Source organism: Pogoniulus pusillus, chromosome 13, assembly GCF_015220805.1.
Source record: "Pogoniulus pusillus isolate bPogPus1 chromosome 13, bPogPus1.pri, whole genome shotgun sequence".
Taxonomy (NCBI): domain Eukaryota; kingdom Metazoa; phylum Chordata; class Aves; order Piciformes; family Lybiidae; genus Pogoniulus; species Pogoniulus pusillus.
In genome coordinates this window covers 21414291-21429915 of record NC_087276.1, presented here as the reverse complement: position 1 = coordinate 21429915, position 15625 = coordinate 21414291, and the positions used below count along the sequence as shown (strand labels likewise).

At 54.7% G+C, this 15625-nt stretch overlaps 1 protein-coding gene across 5 annotated transcripts in view; it reads left to right on the top strand.

Moving 5' to 3' along the window:
- Positions 1–15625, top strand: part of GRID2IP (Grid2 interacting protein) — a 47809-nt gene that overhangs the window by 10336 nt on the left and 21848 nt on the right. For 2 of the 5 annotated variants that reach the window (XM_064153448.1, XM_064153446.1), the window contains exons 1-4: positions 849–1132; positions 10409–10663; positions 13334–13419; positions 13840–13909. In XM_064153448.1, the coding sequence (XP_064009518.1) occupies positions 1119–1132; positions 10409–10663; positions 13334–13419; positions 13840–13909 (425 nt within the window). In that variant the 5' untranslated portion in view covers positions 849–1118. Of the gene's footprint in view, positions 1–848; positions 1133–5553; positions 5809–10408; positions 10664–13333; positions 13420–13839; positions 13910–15625 lie in introns of those variants that run through there. The other 3 variants (XM_064153445.1, XM_064153444.1, XM_064153447.1) reach the window with 2 other exon arrangements.

Below are 15625 nucleotides of genomic sequence, written 5' to 3'. Positions count from 1 at the left end.
GGTTGGAAAAGCCCTCAGAGATCATCGAGTCCAAACATCAACCCAACACCACCATGGCTCTTAAGCCATGTCCCTGAGTGCCACGGCCCCACATTTCTTGAGCACCTCCAGGGATGGTGACTCCACCACCTCCCTGGGCAGCCTATTCCCATCCCTGACCACTCTAGCAGGAAATAATTTTTTCCTAATACCCAACCTAACCCTCCCCTGGCACAATTTCCAGCCATTTCCTTGTGTTCTGTTGGTTGTACTTGGTTAGAAGAGACCAACTCCCACCTCGCTCCAGCCTCCTTTCAGGGAGCTGTAGAGGGCAATGAGGTCTCCCCTCAGCCTCCTCTTCTCCAACCTGAACAAGCCCAGGTTCCTCAGCTGCTTTACACCAGCCCTGCTCTCCAGACCTTTCATCAGCTTTGTCACCCTTCTCTGGACCCGCTCCAGCCTCTTGGCTTGACAGCCTCAGGCAAGCTGGCCAGCCCTTACCATGGGGTCCATGGTGGTGTCCTCCCAGGGTCTGTGACAGTGGCCCAACGTGGGTGACTGTGTAGCCACCACCATGCAGAGCCAGGCGACCAGTACGTCCCCGTCTGCCGCTGACCCTGGCGCTGGCCTGATTGGATCTTCCCTCTGCACCAGCTGTATTTATTTTCAGGCCCTTGCTGCTGCTGGCAGTCCTCCCTCCCCTGCCTGTCCCCTCCTTGGCTCCCCACGGGTTTACCATGTTCCCAGCAAGGTGCTGCAGCACCGAGTAACCCCAGACCCCCCAACTCGGATCGACCTGGCTCTGCAGACACCTCTTCTCCTCTCTCCTCCGGCTGAGCTTTTTATCCTCAGCGTGGGGCTGTTGTTTTCCTTTGGTTTGCTTTTTGTTTGCTTGTTTGTTTGCATTCTTTTTAGCTCCACTGGATTTCATCCCATTTGCCCAGAATTAAGCTCCTGCAGATTTTAATTTGCTGACATTTTCCTCATCCCTCTGGTTGTGGATAGCAGGGATAAACGCACGTGCCGCGCCGGTTCCTCCCCATTCCCATCCCCTGCCCATATGGCTGCTGTGTCTGTAGGAAAAGTGGACACCCTTAGTTCAGCTCAGGAAGGATGAGATCCAGCGGCGAGGGGGAAGGATGAGCTGTCTCGGGTGAGTAATGAACCGACCTTTCCTGGGGGGTGGGGGGTGGGGGGGGCAAGAGGGGCTGGGAGGGGAACAGCTTGAAAACAGCTTAATTCTGGGCTCCAGCAAACCCTGGCGCTGCCAAAACGAGATGTGCTAGAAGTTAATTAACTCTTAGCATCCGCATCCCGGCGTGGCTGCTCTTGTCAGGGGCTCAGGGAGAGGGGAATCTCTTTCTGTGTTGCTCCAGCTCTGCCAACGCCAAAGCCTGGCTTGATCCCAGGGGAGCCGGGGGGTTTGGCTCCTCTGCTCCCTGTGCCATGCCGGGCTGTGCGTGCTTGACACAGGTGTGGGGAGGGGAGCAGGTTATTTTGGGCAGGTTGGGGTCCCAGGAGCCTCTCAGCGTCGCTCTGCTTTTGGAGCTGTTTCCAAACCAGGGCAAAGGAATGGTGCTGGCTCTGCATCCAGGCTCTCTGCAGTGCTGACACAGAGGCTACCGGTTTCCCCCTTGGCTCTGGGGGTCACCCAGAGCTGAGCAGGACAGGGGAGATCCTCACCTTGGAGGCTCCAGCTCAAGTCACCCTTGGAGCTGAGCAGGACAGGGGGATCCTCACCTTGCACAGCTTTTAGCACTTGCACCCCACTGCGTACCAGCTGCCACTGCTTTTTGCACTGTGTCTCCCCCATCCCATGGCGGTGCCAGCACCGGGATTGCCCGTGCCAGCGTTGCACCAGCTGCCAGCAGCAGCGTTTATGTTCCAAAGCTGTCTGGGGTGGAATGGGGGAGTGATGGGGATACCCCCTCCCCACTGCCCTGGTGCATGCCACACCACTGGTGATGCTCACAGGGGACATCATGGCGTTAACGGGGACCTGAGCTGCGGGGACGTGCTCCGGAGCCCACCCAGCCGCTCCTTCTCGGCCGTGTTAACCCCTTGGGTGATCCTGGGGCTGTTTAGGATGCTACGAGCTGCCCTGAATCTCCTTTAGGTCATTGTCATGGGCTCAGTTTCATGCGTGAGGGTTAGTTTGGTGCTTTGCTGCTTCGGTTAGGGTCCGGGCGCTTCTCAACCAGCCACTCTTCCCTGGGGACAACCTGAAGGTGGTGGTTCTCGGTGGGGAGCAACTGCTCCGACTGCAGCCTCTTTTGATCCCCTGGCAAAGAGAAAATCGCTGCCCACCAGGGGTTCCCTTATCAAGGCAGAAATTCCGCCCAGTTCATTTTCATAATGCTGCAAATACGATCTATTTGTCTCGGCTTTTGTTTCTCGTGGCAATAAAAGCGCTTGGCATGGACCCCCTATTGCAACACTCCTGCCATCTGCGACTGCCTCGGGAGGAGAAATTTCATTTTAGCCACCGGGATTTAGATGTTGTGGATCGTGCTGCTTCCCCACAGCCATCCCCCACCCCTCACATACCCACTCCTCCAGCTCCCTCAGGTGCAATGCAGCTCGCAGCATGAATGACCCTACCTTCCCCCTTTTCCTCCTTCCCTCCTCACCCCCTCCCCCAGCCTGCATTGCTCTAGCTGCTGCCTGATTCGTAGAGTCCTATGGGTTGGAAGGGACCTTAAAGATGATCCAGTTCCAGCCCCACTGCCATGGGCAGGAACACCTTCCACTAGAGCAGGTTGCTCAAGGCCTCATCCAGCCTGGAGGATACCCAGGGAAGGAGCATCCATGACCTCCCTGAGCAACCTGTTCCAGTGTCTCACCACCCTCACTGTCAAAGATTTCTTCCTGATCTCCAGTCTCAATCTCCCCTCTTCCAGCTCAAAGCCGTGGTCCCTTGTCCTGTCACTACAAACCCTGTTAAAAGTCCCTTCCTGGCTCTCCACGCTGCCCATGGACATTATCCTCCTGCCCACGGTCAGGGCAGACCCACCATGAAACCACAGTGATGATAATGGAGGAAAAGCAGCTCTGGTTTGTTCTCTGTTAAAAAAAATCCCTAATCTGAGAGCCCAACATATGTTCAACTGCCTTCCCCCCACCCCAAAAGGAAAGGAAGAAGAAAAAAAAAAAGGGAATTAGGGCAGCAGGGAAAAGAGGGAAAAAAAAACCCCACAACAAAAAACCAAACCATGCCATCAGTGAAAAGAATTGGGAGCAGAGTTCCTTTTTTATTGGCTGAGTTCAAATAGGTCATGACCAAAAAGCCTTAGTGCTAAATCTCCTGTTAGGAGATTAATTCCTTGTGATGAATCAAACGGTGGCTGCGATGCTGATTAAATCAACTTGGTCTCTCTGCACCCCATCACTGAGCCCTCACTTTCAGTTTGGGAAATGGTTACTTGGGCTGAGTGTTCCAGCAGCTGAAGCAAGCCATGGAAAGCTGTGTTCATGCTGCTGTTCCCAGCAGAAGTAGGTTTGGGGACAGGACCTCAGCCTGAGGTCCACTGCTCTCTGTGGCTCCAAAAGATGGAGTGTGACACAAGTCCCCGTTCCCAGAGCAGATGTGGGCTGCTGGTGTGGGACATGAGGTGCCCAGGACCTGCTGGTGGCCTCATGTCTCCCTGTTACAGTGGCTGTTAGGGTCGCACGTGTGCTGGAGGGATCAGGGTGTCCATGAGGCTGGTGGGGCTGCATCAAGCAGATGTTTGCACCCACCCACCTGGCTGCCATCCCCACTGTCTACTTGGTGATGCTGGGCATGCTGAAAGCTGCAGAAAAAGCCTTTCTGGTGGGTCCTTTGAAGGTCTTCATGTCCCTGGCAGCTGTGGGGCTGCCTGTTCCTGCCACCATTTCTTGGTGCCCCCTGTGGTGTGGGCATAGGGACATTGGCTTTGGGAGAGGTGAAAGCACCATGGGGATGTGGTTGCTGATGGGGAAGGTGACCCCCAGCCAGGCATGGGTGGCTCTTACTGGCAGATCAATCCTTACTGGAGCTGATGCAGGGATGTGCCATGAGAGGGTGACCCACCCTCAGAGCTGCTGTGTGGGGCTGGAGGTTTGGGACTGTCCCCGGGAATGAGCAAGGGTGGCCAGGAAAGGGCTGTGAGGGACTCCTGAGCCCAGTGCATGGCCACTGCACCCCACCGTGTCTGTGCTGGCAGATGGCGAAGCACCCTCATTCCTATTTAATGAATGGTCACATCTGCAGAACATCTGCAGCCAGATGAGTGATTACAGCCTCCTCATTCCCGGGGACAATGCCCTAACAGCCCTGTGGCTATCCCAGGCTGGAGCAGGTCCTTACTCGAGCACGGGGATTTGGTGGTGCCACTTCCCCCCCAGGGCTGGTGGCCAGCACAAGGCTCCTGACTCCCTTACCCGTGCACAGAGGTGGATAAGGGATGGGAATTCTCTCGCCAGGCTCCTTAGCAGAAGCCTCCTTGGGTGGATAAAGCCATATAGGAGTCTTCTCACCCCAAAGGCTATGAATTTTAGAGTGCTGGCCTGCTGCCAGGACAGAGGTGCCACTCCAGACGGTGGCTGTTTGCCCAGCGCAGCTCAGATCTAATCCAAGTGTGGCTCAGTGTTTTAATCCACCCTGGGATGTGTTTTTCTGCACAACTGACAGATTCAAGGTCTTGTCTCTGCGAGTTGTTTTGGGGCTAAATCATCCATTTTTCATTCTTCCTTCCTTTGCTGCCCGCAGATTGTGTCTGATGTTGGCAGCCTTGGGAAAGCTTCACATCCTCTTCATCAAACACCAGGGCTGTGTTTAAAGATGGTGGGTTTGAGATGAAAGATGCTTTTTTAAATCTTCTATCCCATGTTACCCTGTGGATGCTCCATGTCTGGGTTTGAGCCCATCCCTCTGATCCTGATCCTGGTCCTGGTCCAGCCCGGGCGGCTCCACCTGCACCCAGCAGCCACACACCCGCCGCCGCCGTTTTGCCTTTAAGGTTTCTCACCCATTACAGCAGCTTGTAATTTAAACAGAAGCACTTTAGAAGTCAACTAATTAGCACCAGGGAGGCATCCCCCCGGAGTTCAGCGCCGAGCTGTGTGCCCTCCTTTTCTGCTACCAGATCCTTCCAGCTGCAAATTACAGCAGCTGCGGGTTTTAGGGGAAGAGACAGGCTTGGTGGCTGTGAGCAGGGGCAGAGCTGGGGGCATAGCTGGAGCAGGGGCGTTAGATCTAGAGCAGGGAAAGCAGAGCTGAAATGGGGAGCTTAGAGCTCGAGTAAGGTGGTTAGAGCTGGAGAAGAGCTGGAGCAGAACTGGATCAAGGTGGGGCAGAGCTGGAGAAGAGCTGGGGCAGAGCTGGAGAAGAATTGGAGTAGAACTGGAGCAAGGAGGGTAGAGCTGGAGCGAGAAGGGTAGAAGTGGGAGAAGAGCTAGAGCAGAACTGGACTGGAGAGGTTAGAGCTGGATCGGGGGAGGGGGGGGGCAGAGCTGGAGCTGAACTGGAGCAGGGAGGGCAGAGCAGGCACTAGATAAAAGAAGGGGACAGTGGGTAGATGATAAACCTCTGGCCAGGATTGAGAGCGTGGCGAGGAGAGGAGGGCAAGGGGAGGCAGGGGCTGAGCCCAGGTAGAGTTTGCCCATCTGGCTGCGGTCCCTGGGCACCACAGGGGTGCCAAGTGGCAGGGGGGGCACCGGCTGGTGCAGGGTTTGGTTGTTGGATCCAGCCATGCCGTGGGCGTGAGCCGAGGCTGGGACTCAGCTGCATGAGGATCTGAAGCGTCTCTCTTTTGTTCCCATCCCGGCCTGACAAATGGGAAAGGACCGGAGTTTCTCCCGGCATTTTCGGTAAGGTCTCGGCTCCCTGCGCGGCGTGCGTGGCCTTGGGTGTGCCAGGAGAGCCTCCTGCCCCAGCCCCGTGGCCTTGGGTGTGCCAGGAGAGCCTCCTGCCCCAGCCCCGTGGCCTTGGGTGTGCCAGGAGAGCCTCCTGCCCCAGCCCCGTGGCCTTGGGTGTGCCAGGAGAGCCTCCTGCCCCAGCCCCACAATGTCTGTGATGTTGCTTTTAGCTGTGGGCACCTTGGACCTTGCCTCCTGGCTCTGGTGTAGCCTTGCTACAATCCTGTACTGGCATGGGCTCTTGGCAGGGAGTTGAGCAAAGGTCAGCTGAAAAACTGGGGGCAGAGGGCTGGGGAAGAGCCCATCTGGGTCTGCTTTGTTTCTATGACTGATCCAGCAATGTGGTGGGAGGTGATGATGGAGTCTTTGGATGCTGCATGGTGAAGGGGGTGTGATGGAGTGAGCACTGGAGGCTCCTCACACCCAGCCCTGGCTGACTACCAGCACTGGGCAGACTTGGAGCTGGTTTCCTCAGGTCCCACTGGGGATGGAGCCACCACTGCTGCCCTGTTTGAGGGCATGCATCCTGCATTGGTGAGTCTCAGCACTCAGCTTGGGATGGGACTATTTGAGTGAGCTTGGTGCCCATCACAGTGCATGTGCCCTCATGAAATGTGGGCTTCCAGGGGGGTGGGCTGGTGGGAGGCAGCTGTCAGCAAGTTCAGGCTGCAGAAATGGGGCAGAGGGGAGCTGCAAGTGTCCACCTGGGAGAAATAAAAATAGTGATTATGACGAAGAGTGAGGTATGAGTCCCAGAGCCAAGGAGCTGGGGATGGGCTCTGGCTAGCTGGATTCCCCAGTGGACTGCTTTGAACTTGGACTTGGTGATCTTAGAGGTCTTTTCCAACATTAATGATTCTATGAAGAGGGAGTGAAGGAGAGCTTGCAGGATCTGGGGCCTCTCACATCCTGGAAGATGCCCTAAATTCACCCCAAAATGGACTAAACCTTCCCAAAGAGTGTGTGCTGGTGCCATGGCAAGGTCAGCACAAGGGTCTCAGTGCACCTCATGCCAGGGCTGCAGTGCTCAAGGATGGGGAGGTTTTTCCTATTGCCTTTCCAGCAGGGAACAGAGCCAGGGCTCACCTGGAGCACATGAAGAGGAGGAGGGAAAGGAGACTGGAGGCACAGGGTCAGCCCTGCATTTCTCCTAGGCCCTGTCACAAGCTGATGGGATGGCAGGGCTGCCCCTGGTCCCAGGCTGACCCCTGCTAGCAGGGTGGGTGTCTCTGTGCTCCCCTCCAGCAGGCAAAGGTGGACCCCTCCCCTGGGATGGCAGAGTGTTGCAGGAGTAGTTGTGGTTTCCTGCTGAGCACCAGGCACCATCCCCCCGGTGCTGGTGCTGATGCCAGTCCTGCACGGGTGGCATTACTCCGAAGCAGAGGACAGGCTGAGGCATCAACACTGCCTAATGCCCCCCTGTGTGCTGCCTTTGGTGGCTCCTTCATTAAGGATCAAACACGAGCACACAGCCTGGGGGCCAGCACCCGCTGAACCTCTGGGTATTGGGGAGCTTGGAGGGTGCCACCCCAGAGGCACTGAGGCTACCTCGGGTGTGATGAGGCCATGCTGCAAGCTCTCCCAGAGGCGTTTGCAGGGGGAAGCTGCTTTGCAGGCCTTCATAGGGCTATTGTCACCAGCCATTTGCCTCCTCTCCTGGGTAAGGCACTGTGTGAGCTGAGCCAATGCATGGTGGAAGCCTCAGAGCCAGTCCTTGTGCCTGGCTATTGAGCTGGCTACCCTTTGCTCCTCAAGCCTGATGTTTGAAGCAGCACTGAGTGCAAAGTGGGACAGCTCTGCTGGAATGAGCAGGGCCAGTTTAACTTGGCCAGCTGAAATGGGAGCGTGCTCCTTTTGCCTGAGGAACATGGAGTTCTCCCTGGTGGGATCCCAGTCTGAGACAGAGGCTTGGGGGTCCTGCAAGGACTCTGAGGAGACTGTAGAGTGGCCCACCAGTATCTGGAAGTGGCTACAAGAAAGATGGGAGAGGACTTTTTAAGAGGTTGTAGTGACTGGACAAGAGTAAATGGATTGAAGCTTGAGGAGGTGAGATTTAGGCTGGAGATGAGGAAGAAATCCTTTCCAGTGAGGGTGGTGAGACACTGAAATAGGTTGCTCAGGGAGGCTGTGGATGTCTGCAGATGTCTGCTCCCTGGAGGTGTTCAAGGCCAGGTTAGACAGGGGATCGACAAGGTCTAGTAGAAAGTGCCCCTGCCTGTAGATGATCTTCAAGGTCCCCTCCAAGCCAACCCATTCTATGATTCTATGACAGGACTCACTGCTGCAGCACAGCATCCCTGCATGGCACAGGGCTGCAGCAGCCCAGCTCCCCCAGGAGCTCCTCACAGCTGGGTCAGCTCTTTACTAGCTCAGTCCTACTCCTTTGGAGTTTCTGCTTCATCCTGAGCTGACTGAGTTGCACCAACATGTTTCTGGTTTTAAATTGTCACCAAATGCTTTGGTGTCACCCACAGGACAGCTTGGAGTTGTCTGCTCCTATCCAGAGCATCAGCCCTTGTTTGGAATCCTGTCTTTTGTTGGAAGGGGTCAATCATAAAATCATAGAATGATGGGATTGGAAGGGACCTCTGGAGATCATCCAGTTCAACCCTCCTGCCAAAGCAGGATCACTTAGGGCAGGTCACACAGGGACATGTCCAGGTGAGTCTGAAAGCCTCTAGAGATGTCCTGATCAATTTGGGATTTGAAGCCTCCTCCTCTTCCTTCTCCTCTCACTTCACCCAGGCTTTTGGGTTCCTTCAGAGAAGTTGCTCAAGCAGAGCAGGGGACCCCTTGGGAGCACCCCACGAGCCCCAGCCCTTCCAGACACACGTCATTAGCAGCCACCATCACCACAGCTGTGTCATGACGTCGCTTCAGGTCCTCTGGTGCCACCTGAAAGCTTGGCTCAGTTGGAGCCTTCCCGGAGAAGTGGTCTGTGGGTGGTTTGAAGTGACGCTCACACACACCCCCTCGGGTGTCAGGGGTGGTGTTAATGTAGGGAGTGCATTCTGCTGGCTGGAGGTGAGGAGCACTAATGAACTTCACAAGGTGAGTTGTCTAACGAGGCAGGGTGCAGGAAGGGGTTGCTATAGAAACACAGAGAAGTAACAGCTCCTCCAACAGCCCCCAGATGTGCCAGTGAGGGGGCAGGAGTAGGTGAGAATGGTGTTAGTGTCTCACTGTTGTGGTGGCAAAAGGAAAATGAGAAGGAGGAGGGAAAGGTGGAAAAGGGAAAAAAATGGAAGAAAAGGGGGGGAAAAGGGGGGGAAAAGGAAAAAAAAGGGAAAAAGGAAAGGGGGGGGGAAGAAACACAGAAAAAGAGAGAGGGGGGAAAGGAAAAAAAGGAAAGAAAAAATAACAGTGGAAAGGAAAAGAAAAAAGGACAAAAAGAAAGGAAAAGGAGGAGAAATGAAACAGGAAAAGAGGAAAAAGGTAAAAAGGGGGAAATTAAAAAGGGAGAAAAGGGGGGGAAAGAGGAAAAGGGAAAGGGGAAAAAGGAAAAGCATCTTCTCATGTTACAGGGGTGAACAGTCAGCTGGGGTGAGAGCAGTGCAGATGCACCCTCCTGGGACTCACTTTGTGCTCAATGCACATCCCTCGAGGGTCCCAGGGGGATCCTTGCAGGCGGCACAAAGATCCCTTGGCTGCTGGCAGAGTGAGGTGACCTGAAACAGAGCTAGCTCCCAGTGGTGTCTCCTTGCCTGCAGTGTCACCGTGCCCGTCCTCGTCCCTGCAGCACCAACATCTCCCGAAGGGTGCGAGGCTCCTGTCTGGCTTGGTGGGAGCTGCAGAGTGGTAGAAGCTGAATCTGGAACCCAGGAGAGCAGAGTTCAGGGCTCCCGGTCCAGAGCTGGGGCAGAAAATGGGGAACAATATTTGGGGGCTCCAAGAATGTGCTGGGGAAGAAGCAGGTTTGGAGGAGGCAGTTTGGCACCAGCAGCACAGGAGGCATTTGCACACTGAGACCCTCACCCGAGGGTATCACACAGAGAAGAGCAGAGCAGCGATGGGATGGGCACCGTGGGGGCAGTGGTCATAAATCAGGTCTCCTGCATGTGGTCAGCTCCCTGGTTGTCAGCGTGGGAGGAGGCAATGAGTTGTGAGCAGAACCTTGTCACGGGTGTACTGGGGCCAGCAAGTCCAGGCATGGAATGCATGAAGAGGAGCTGAGCTGTTTGGATCACTCTCTGTGCAGGGAATGGAGAAAGAGATACAGCTGGTGTCCCTGGTGTCCCCAGCATCCCTCTCTAGTGTCCCCAGCCTTGGTATTTGCAGTTCTGGGAAGACTGAGACCAAGAGCACGCAATGGGCTGGGGCTGCTCTGACCTTTCCTTTCCAGGTGTGGCTGGATCCAAAGCTCTGTCCCACAGCTGCCCCAGCCCCACTCTTCACTCCCCTGCCTTGTCTTCTCTGGAGAGATTCCAACCCCAGCTGGACATCCTGGGCCATCTGCTGTGGGTGCCCCTGCTTGAGCAGGGGGTGTGTTGGGGGGAGGGGCTGGACTGCATGATCTCAAAGGTCCCATGCTGGGCTTGTGGGGTTTTTGCAGGATTTTCATCCCCAAGAAGCACCGGCAGCGCTTCGACGAGGTGGTGTCGCAGAGCCTGATCAGCAAGCTCTGCCGCTCCAAGAGCGAGCACCACAGCAACCGCCTGCGGCGCAGCCGGAGCGAGGACCACCAGGAGAGGCTGCTGGTCTCCACCCGCGCCAGCTCCGTGCCCCGCAGCCACGAGGAGGTCAGCAAGAGCCTGAGGAAAACCACCTCGCTCATCGCCAGCAATGTGGCCACGGGGGCTGCCCGCAGGTAACACCTCTCCTGGGTGCCCTTGAGTTCGTGGTGGCAGCGTGGGTTGATCAGGGGTGGTGGCATGAGGAAGGGAGGAGGAAAGGGGATGTCTTCAGTGTATGGAGTGGGTGAGATCCTTCCTGGGATGCAGATGATGAGTGCCCATCCCTCTGCTCTGCCCTGGTGAGACCCCATCTTGAGTACTGCGTTCAGTTTTGGGCTTCTCAGTTTAAGAGGGGCAGGGATCTGCTGGAGAGGGTCCAGGGGAGGGCTGTGAGGATGATTAGGGGTCTGGAGTGCTGCCTGGTGAGGAGAGGCTGTGGGACCTGGGGCTGCTTAGTCTGGAGAAGAGAAGACTGAGAGGGGATTTATTTATGTCTATAAATGTCTGAGGGCTGGGGGTCAGGACAGGGTGAGGGGGAACAGGCTCTGCTCACTTGCTGCCTGTGATAGGACAAGGAGTAATGGATGGAAGCTGCAGCACAGGAGGTTCCAGCCCAACAAGAGGGAGAGCTTCTTTACTGTAAGGGTCCCAGAGCACTGACACAGGCTCCCTAGAGAGGCTGTGGAGTCTCCTTCTCTGGAGACTTTCAAGGCCTGTCTGGATGTATTCCTCTGTGACCTAAGCTAGATTGTATGGTCCTGCTCTGGCAGGGGGGTTGGACTCAATGATCTCTTTGTGTCCCTTCCAACCTCTGATCCTGTGATCCTGGAGAGGTTTCAAAGCCATGAAGACGTGGTGCTGAGGGCTGTGGTTTAGTGGTGACCTGGCAGTGCTGGGTTAATGGGTGGACTCCATCATGTTAAAGGTCTCTACCAAACAAAATGATTCTGTGATGCTATGCCCTCTCCTTCTCGAAGGCTGGGCATGTTTGTGCCCATTATCCTGGCTTTGGCCACCTTTTCTGCCCCTTGCTGTGGCAGGGACAGGTGTGAGGAACTGTGATGGGGCTCACAGGCTGTGAGGGGATGTCAGCTCCTGTGCTGGCTGGCTGCAAGGTGCCTGCTAGTGCCTGCCTTGCCTCAGCAATCGTGTGGCCAGCAGAGCCAGGGCAGGTATTGGCCCCCTGTACTGGGCACTGTGAGGCCATGCCTTGAGTCCTGGGTTCAGTTTTGGGCCTTTCATTCCAAGAAGGACATTGAGGGGCTGGAGCAGGTCCAGAGAAGGGCAACAAAGCTGGAGAAGGGTCTGGAGAGCAGGGATGGTGAGGAGCAGCTGAGGGAACTGGGGTGGTTCAGCCTGGAGAACAGGAGGCTGTGGAGAGACCTCACTGCTCTGTTCAACTCCCTGAAAGAAGGTAGGAGCCAGGTGGAGGTTGATCTTTTCTCACAAGGAACAAATGATAGGACGAGGGGAAACAGCCTCAAGTTGCCCCAGCAGAAGTTTAGGTTGGACATGAGGAACAGTTTCTTCCCCTTCAGACTTTTCAAGGCCTGTCCCAGGCTGCCCGGGGCAGTGATGCAGTTCCCCACCCCTGGAGGGGTTTCAAAGCCATGGAGATGTGGTGCTGAGGGCCACGGTTTAGTGGTGACCTGGCAGTGCTGGGGTAAGGGTTGGACTCCAAGATCTTAAAGATCTCTTCCAACCAAACCCATCCCATGACCCCATGCTGCTGGGTACCCAGCCGTGCCAGGGGGATGCAGGGCACCCATGCACTGAGCTGGCTGTACTCCTGCCCTGCCCAGCAGGTGTCTGGGTGCAGGGCTGTGGCTGCAGGAGGATAGAGGGACAATCCCTGCTGCAGAAGGATTAACCCACTTCCTGCTGCCATCTGGCCAGCCCTCAGCAGCTGTGCCACACTGGTTTCTGCTCCAGTCCCAGTCCTGTATCCCAAATGAGAAAGCAGGATTTGTTCTGCCAGCATATCCAGGGAATCCTCCCAGGAGGGACTGCTCAGCCTCAGGCACATCCCAAGTCTCCAGCTGGCATCTCCAGGGTGCTGGGCTGCAGCCTTCCCACCTTCCTGCCAGGAGAACTTTTGGTGTGACTTACCCAAACTTCAGCACAATCTCTCCCTGCCAGCATTGGATTGATTCCTACCACAAGTTTGCTGCTTGTAAAATGGTCTTGATGATGTTGCATTCCCCCAGCTCCCTGCAGGGAACAATTCCCAGCCCAAATCAGCCTCCCAACAGGGACATTTCCTAATGTTCCTTCCAAATTTTCCTAGTGGAATTTAATTTTTCATCAGCCTAGGAGAACTTTGTCCCCTTAAACATCTTGTCTCTCTTCCTGTGTAACATGTAAGTGATATCCCATGTTCCACTATAAAACACTTTGGATTTGAAGGACATCCAGGATTTTGGAACAGGCTGCCCAGGGCAGTGGTGGAGTCACTGTTCCTCAAGATGTGTCAGAAACATGTGGACATGGCACCTCAAGAGATGGTTTAATGGACATGGTGGTGTTAGGCTGGTGGTTGGACTTAGCCTTAAAGGTCTTTCCCAACCAAAACAATTCTATGGTTCTATGACTAGATGATGGATTAATTAACTCAGTCATTAATGCAGAGGCAATGCTCATGGGGCCCCTTCCAGCATCTCTCCTTGTGGGCAGGACACACTTTGGGGGCTCCCATTTGAAAGATACTTTGATATCAAAGGTTTGGGCACTCATGATGGAGTGATAAAGGGACCAAGGCCCAAAAGCTGGGCTCTGTTGTCACATTTGCTTTGATTCACCTGCAGAACTGTGCGAGTTTACAAAGGCAGCAGGAGCTTTGGCTTCACCCTGCGTGGCCATGCCCCAGTGTGGATCGAGTCTGTTCTGCCAGGTGAGTAAACCTCCAGCCACAAGGTTAAGAGACACTTTGGAGCTCCAAATTTAAAGTCCTTGCTGCTTTCTAGAAAGTAGCAGAAGGGACTTTCTGGAGGCTCAGTGGTGGAGTTTCTTGAGTTGGAAGTCTCATGGGTTTAGTACAATTTACTCTGGCTTTATATGCTGCCTGTTTTGAAGGCTGGAAAATGTCAGTGTCCAGTGAAGAACCTGAAATCTCACCTGTCTTTCCACTGCAAGCTGGGTGCTGGCATCATCCTGCCTGAACAATGGCTCCAGCCTAGCCAGATAATCCAGCTGCAGCAGATGTCCTGCCCTGCGAGCATCCCTGGGCATGGAGCACCTGGGGATCTGGGACTCAATCCCTGTCTTACAGGGATCCACCAGCTAAAGCCCTTTTTGTTTCCTACTTCTTTAGGGAGCCCAGCTGAGAAGGCTGCTCTCAAACCTGGAGACAGGATTCTCTTCCTCAATGGTCTGGACATGAGGTAAGAGCCTCTTCAAAAGAGATCACAAGGACTGGTGGTGGCCAAGCACATCCATATTCACTCATTCATTTGTGCATCAGAGACAAGGGCACAAGGGGGTTCACCCCATGCAGGCATCTCCTTGACTACTCCTTTACACAACCTGGCTTCAACAGTAGTATTGTAGATGATCAGAGGCTGCAGCACCTCCCCTATGGGGACAGGCTGAGAGAGGTGAGGCTTTTCAGCCTGGGGAAGAGCAGGCTCCAGGGAGACCTTAGAGTAGACTTCCAGTACCTGAAGTGGTTACAAGAGAGCTGGGGAGGGACTTTTGACAAGGGCTTGGAGCGATAGGATGAGGGACAATGGCTTTGAGCTGGAAGAGGGGAGATTGAGACTGGAGAACAGGAAGAAATTTCTGCCAGTGAAAGTGGTGAGGCACTGAAATGGTTTGCCCAGAGAAGTTGTGGAGGCTCCAACCTTGGAAGCGCTCAGTGCCAGGTTGGATGAGGCCTTGAGCAACCTGGTCTAGTGGAAGGTGTCCCTGCCCATGGCAAGGGTGTTGGAACTGGATGATCTTTAAGGTGCCTTCCAACTGCATCCGTTCTAGGATTCTATCATCTCCACCCAGAAGTTCATTCTTCTCTCTGTTATTTGTGTACCACAAAAGCCATCCAAGCAGACCTGCATCTGCACCTCACCAGGCAATGGCTGCAGCCTGAATGTCCTGGAGTTGGCCTCCCTGCAGAAAAAGCAAGAGCAAAGAGGCTACAGGATGGGGGGAGAGTGATGAATATTTAAAGGTTAAACATCTGATGCTGCTGCTGTCAGTGCTCAGGGGCTCACATTTCAGCTGATCCAGCAAACTGCTGGCTAATGCAGCATTGCCAGAAAACAGAGGAGACAGTTGGAGATTGTCCTCTGAGCCTGTATTTTGGTGAGCCCTGGCCCATGCCCTTCTCCAAGGACAATTTTTCTTTGGTTGCCTGTAAAAATGCTTTTTGCACCCACTTTGTGTTGTTTGTTTGTTTGCTTCATGCAGAATTAGGACAGGCAAAGAGAGACCTGCAGAACTGAATCATTTCACACAGTCACACAATGCATTGGGCTGGAAGGGACCCTCAAAGGTCATCTTGTCCAACCCCCCTGCAGTCAGCAGGGACATCTCCAACTAGATCAGGTTGCTCAGGGCCCCATCAAGTTTGACCTTGACTGTCTTCAGGGATGGAGCCTCAACCACATCTCATTTTAAATGGAAGGTTCATCTTCTGTGGCTGAGTGGAACACAAATCACCTCTGCCTTTGCCAAAGGGCCTCCCAGCCATGGCCTCAGGGTGGACATCCTTTGATGTGGCTATACTGGGGAGCTCCATCATGGGGGTGACCTGGGCTCTCCCTCACACAGTCAGAGAATAGTAGAGGTTGGAAGGGACTCCTGAAGGGACCTTTGAGTCCAATTTCCCTGCCAGAGCAGGATCACCTAAAGCAGATCACACAGGAACATGTGTAGGAGAGCCTTGACGTTCTCCAGAGAAGGAGACCCCACCACCTCTCTGGGCAGCCTGCTCCAGTGCTCTGCCAGCCTCAAAGTAAAGAAGTTCCTCCTCGTGTTTAGGTGGGACATCCTGTGCTCAAGTTTATGCCCATTACCTCTTGTCCTGTCACTGGGAATCCCTGAGAAGTACCTGGCCCCACCTTCCCGACACCCACCCCTTAGATATTTGTAGGCATTAAGAA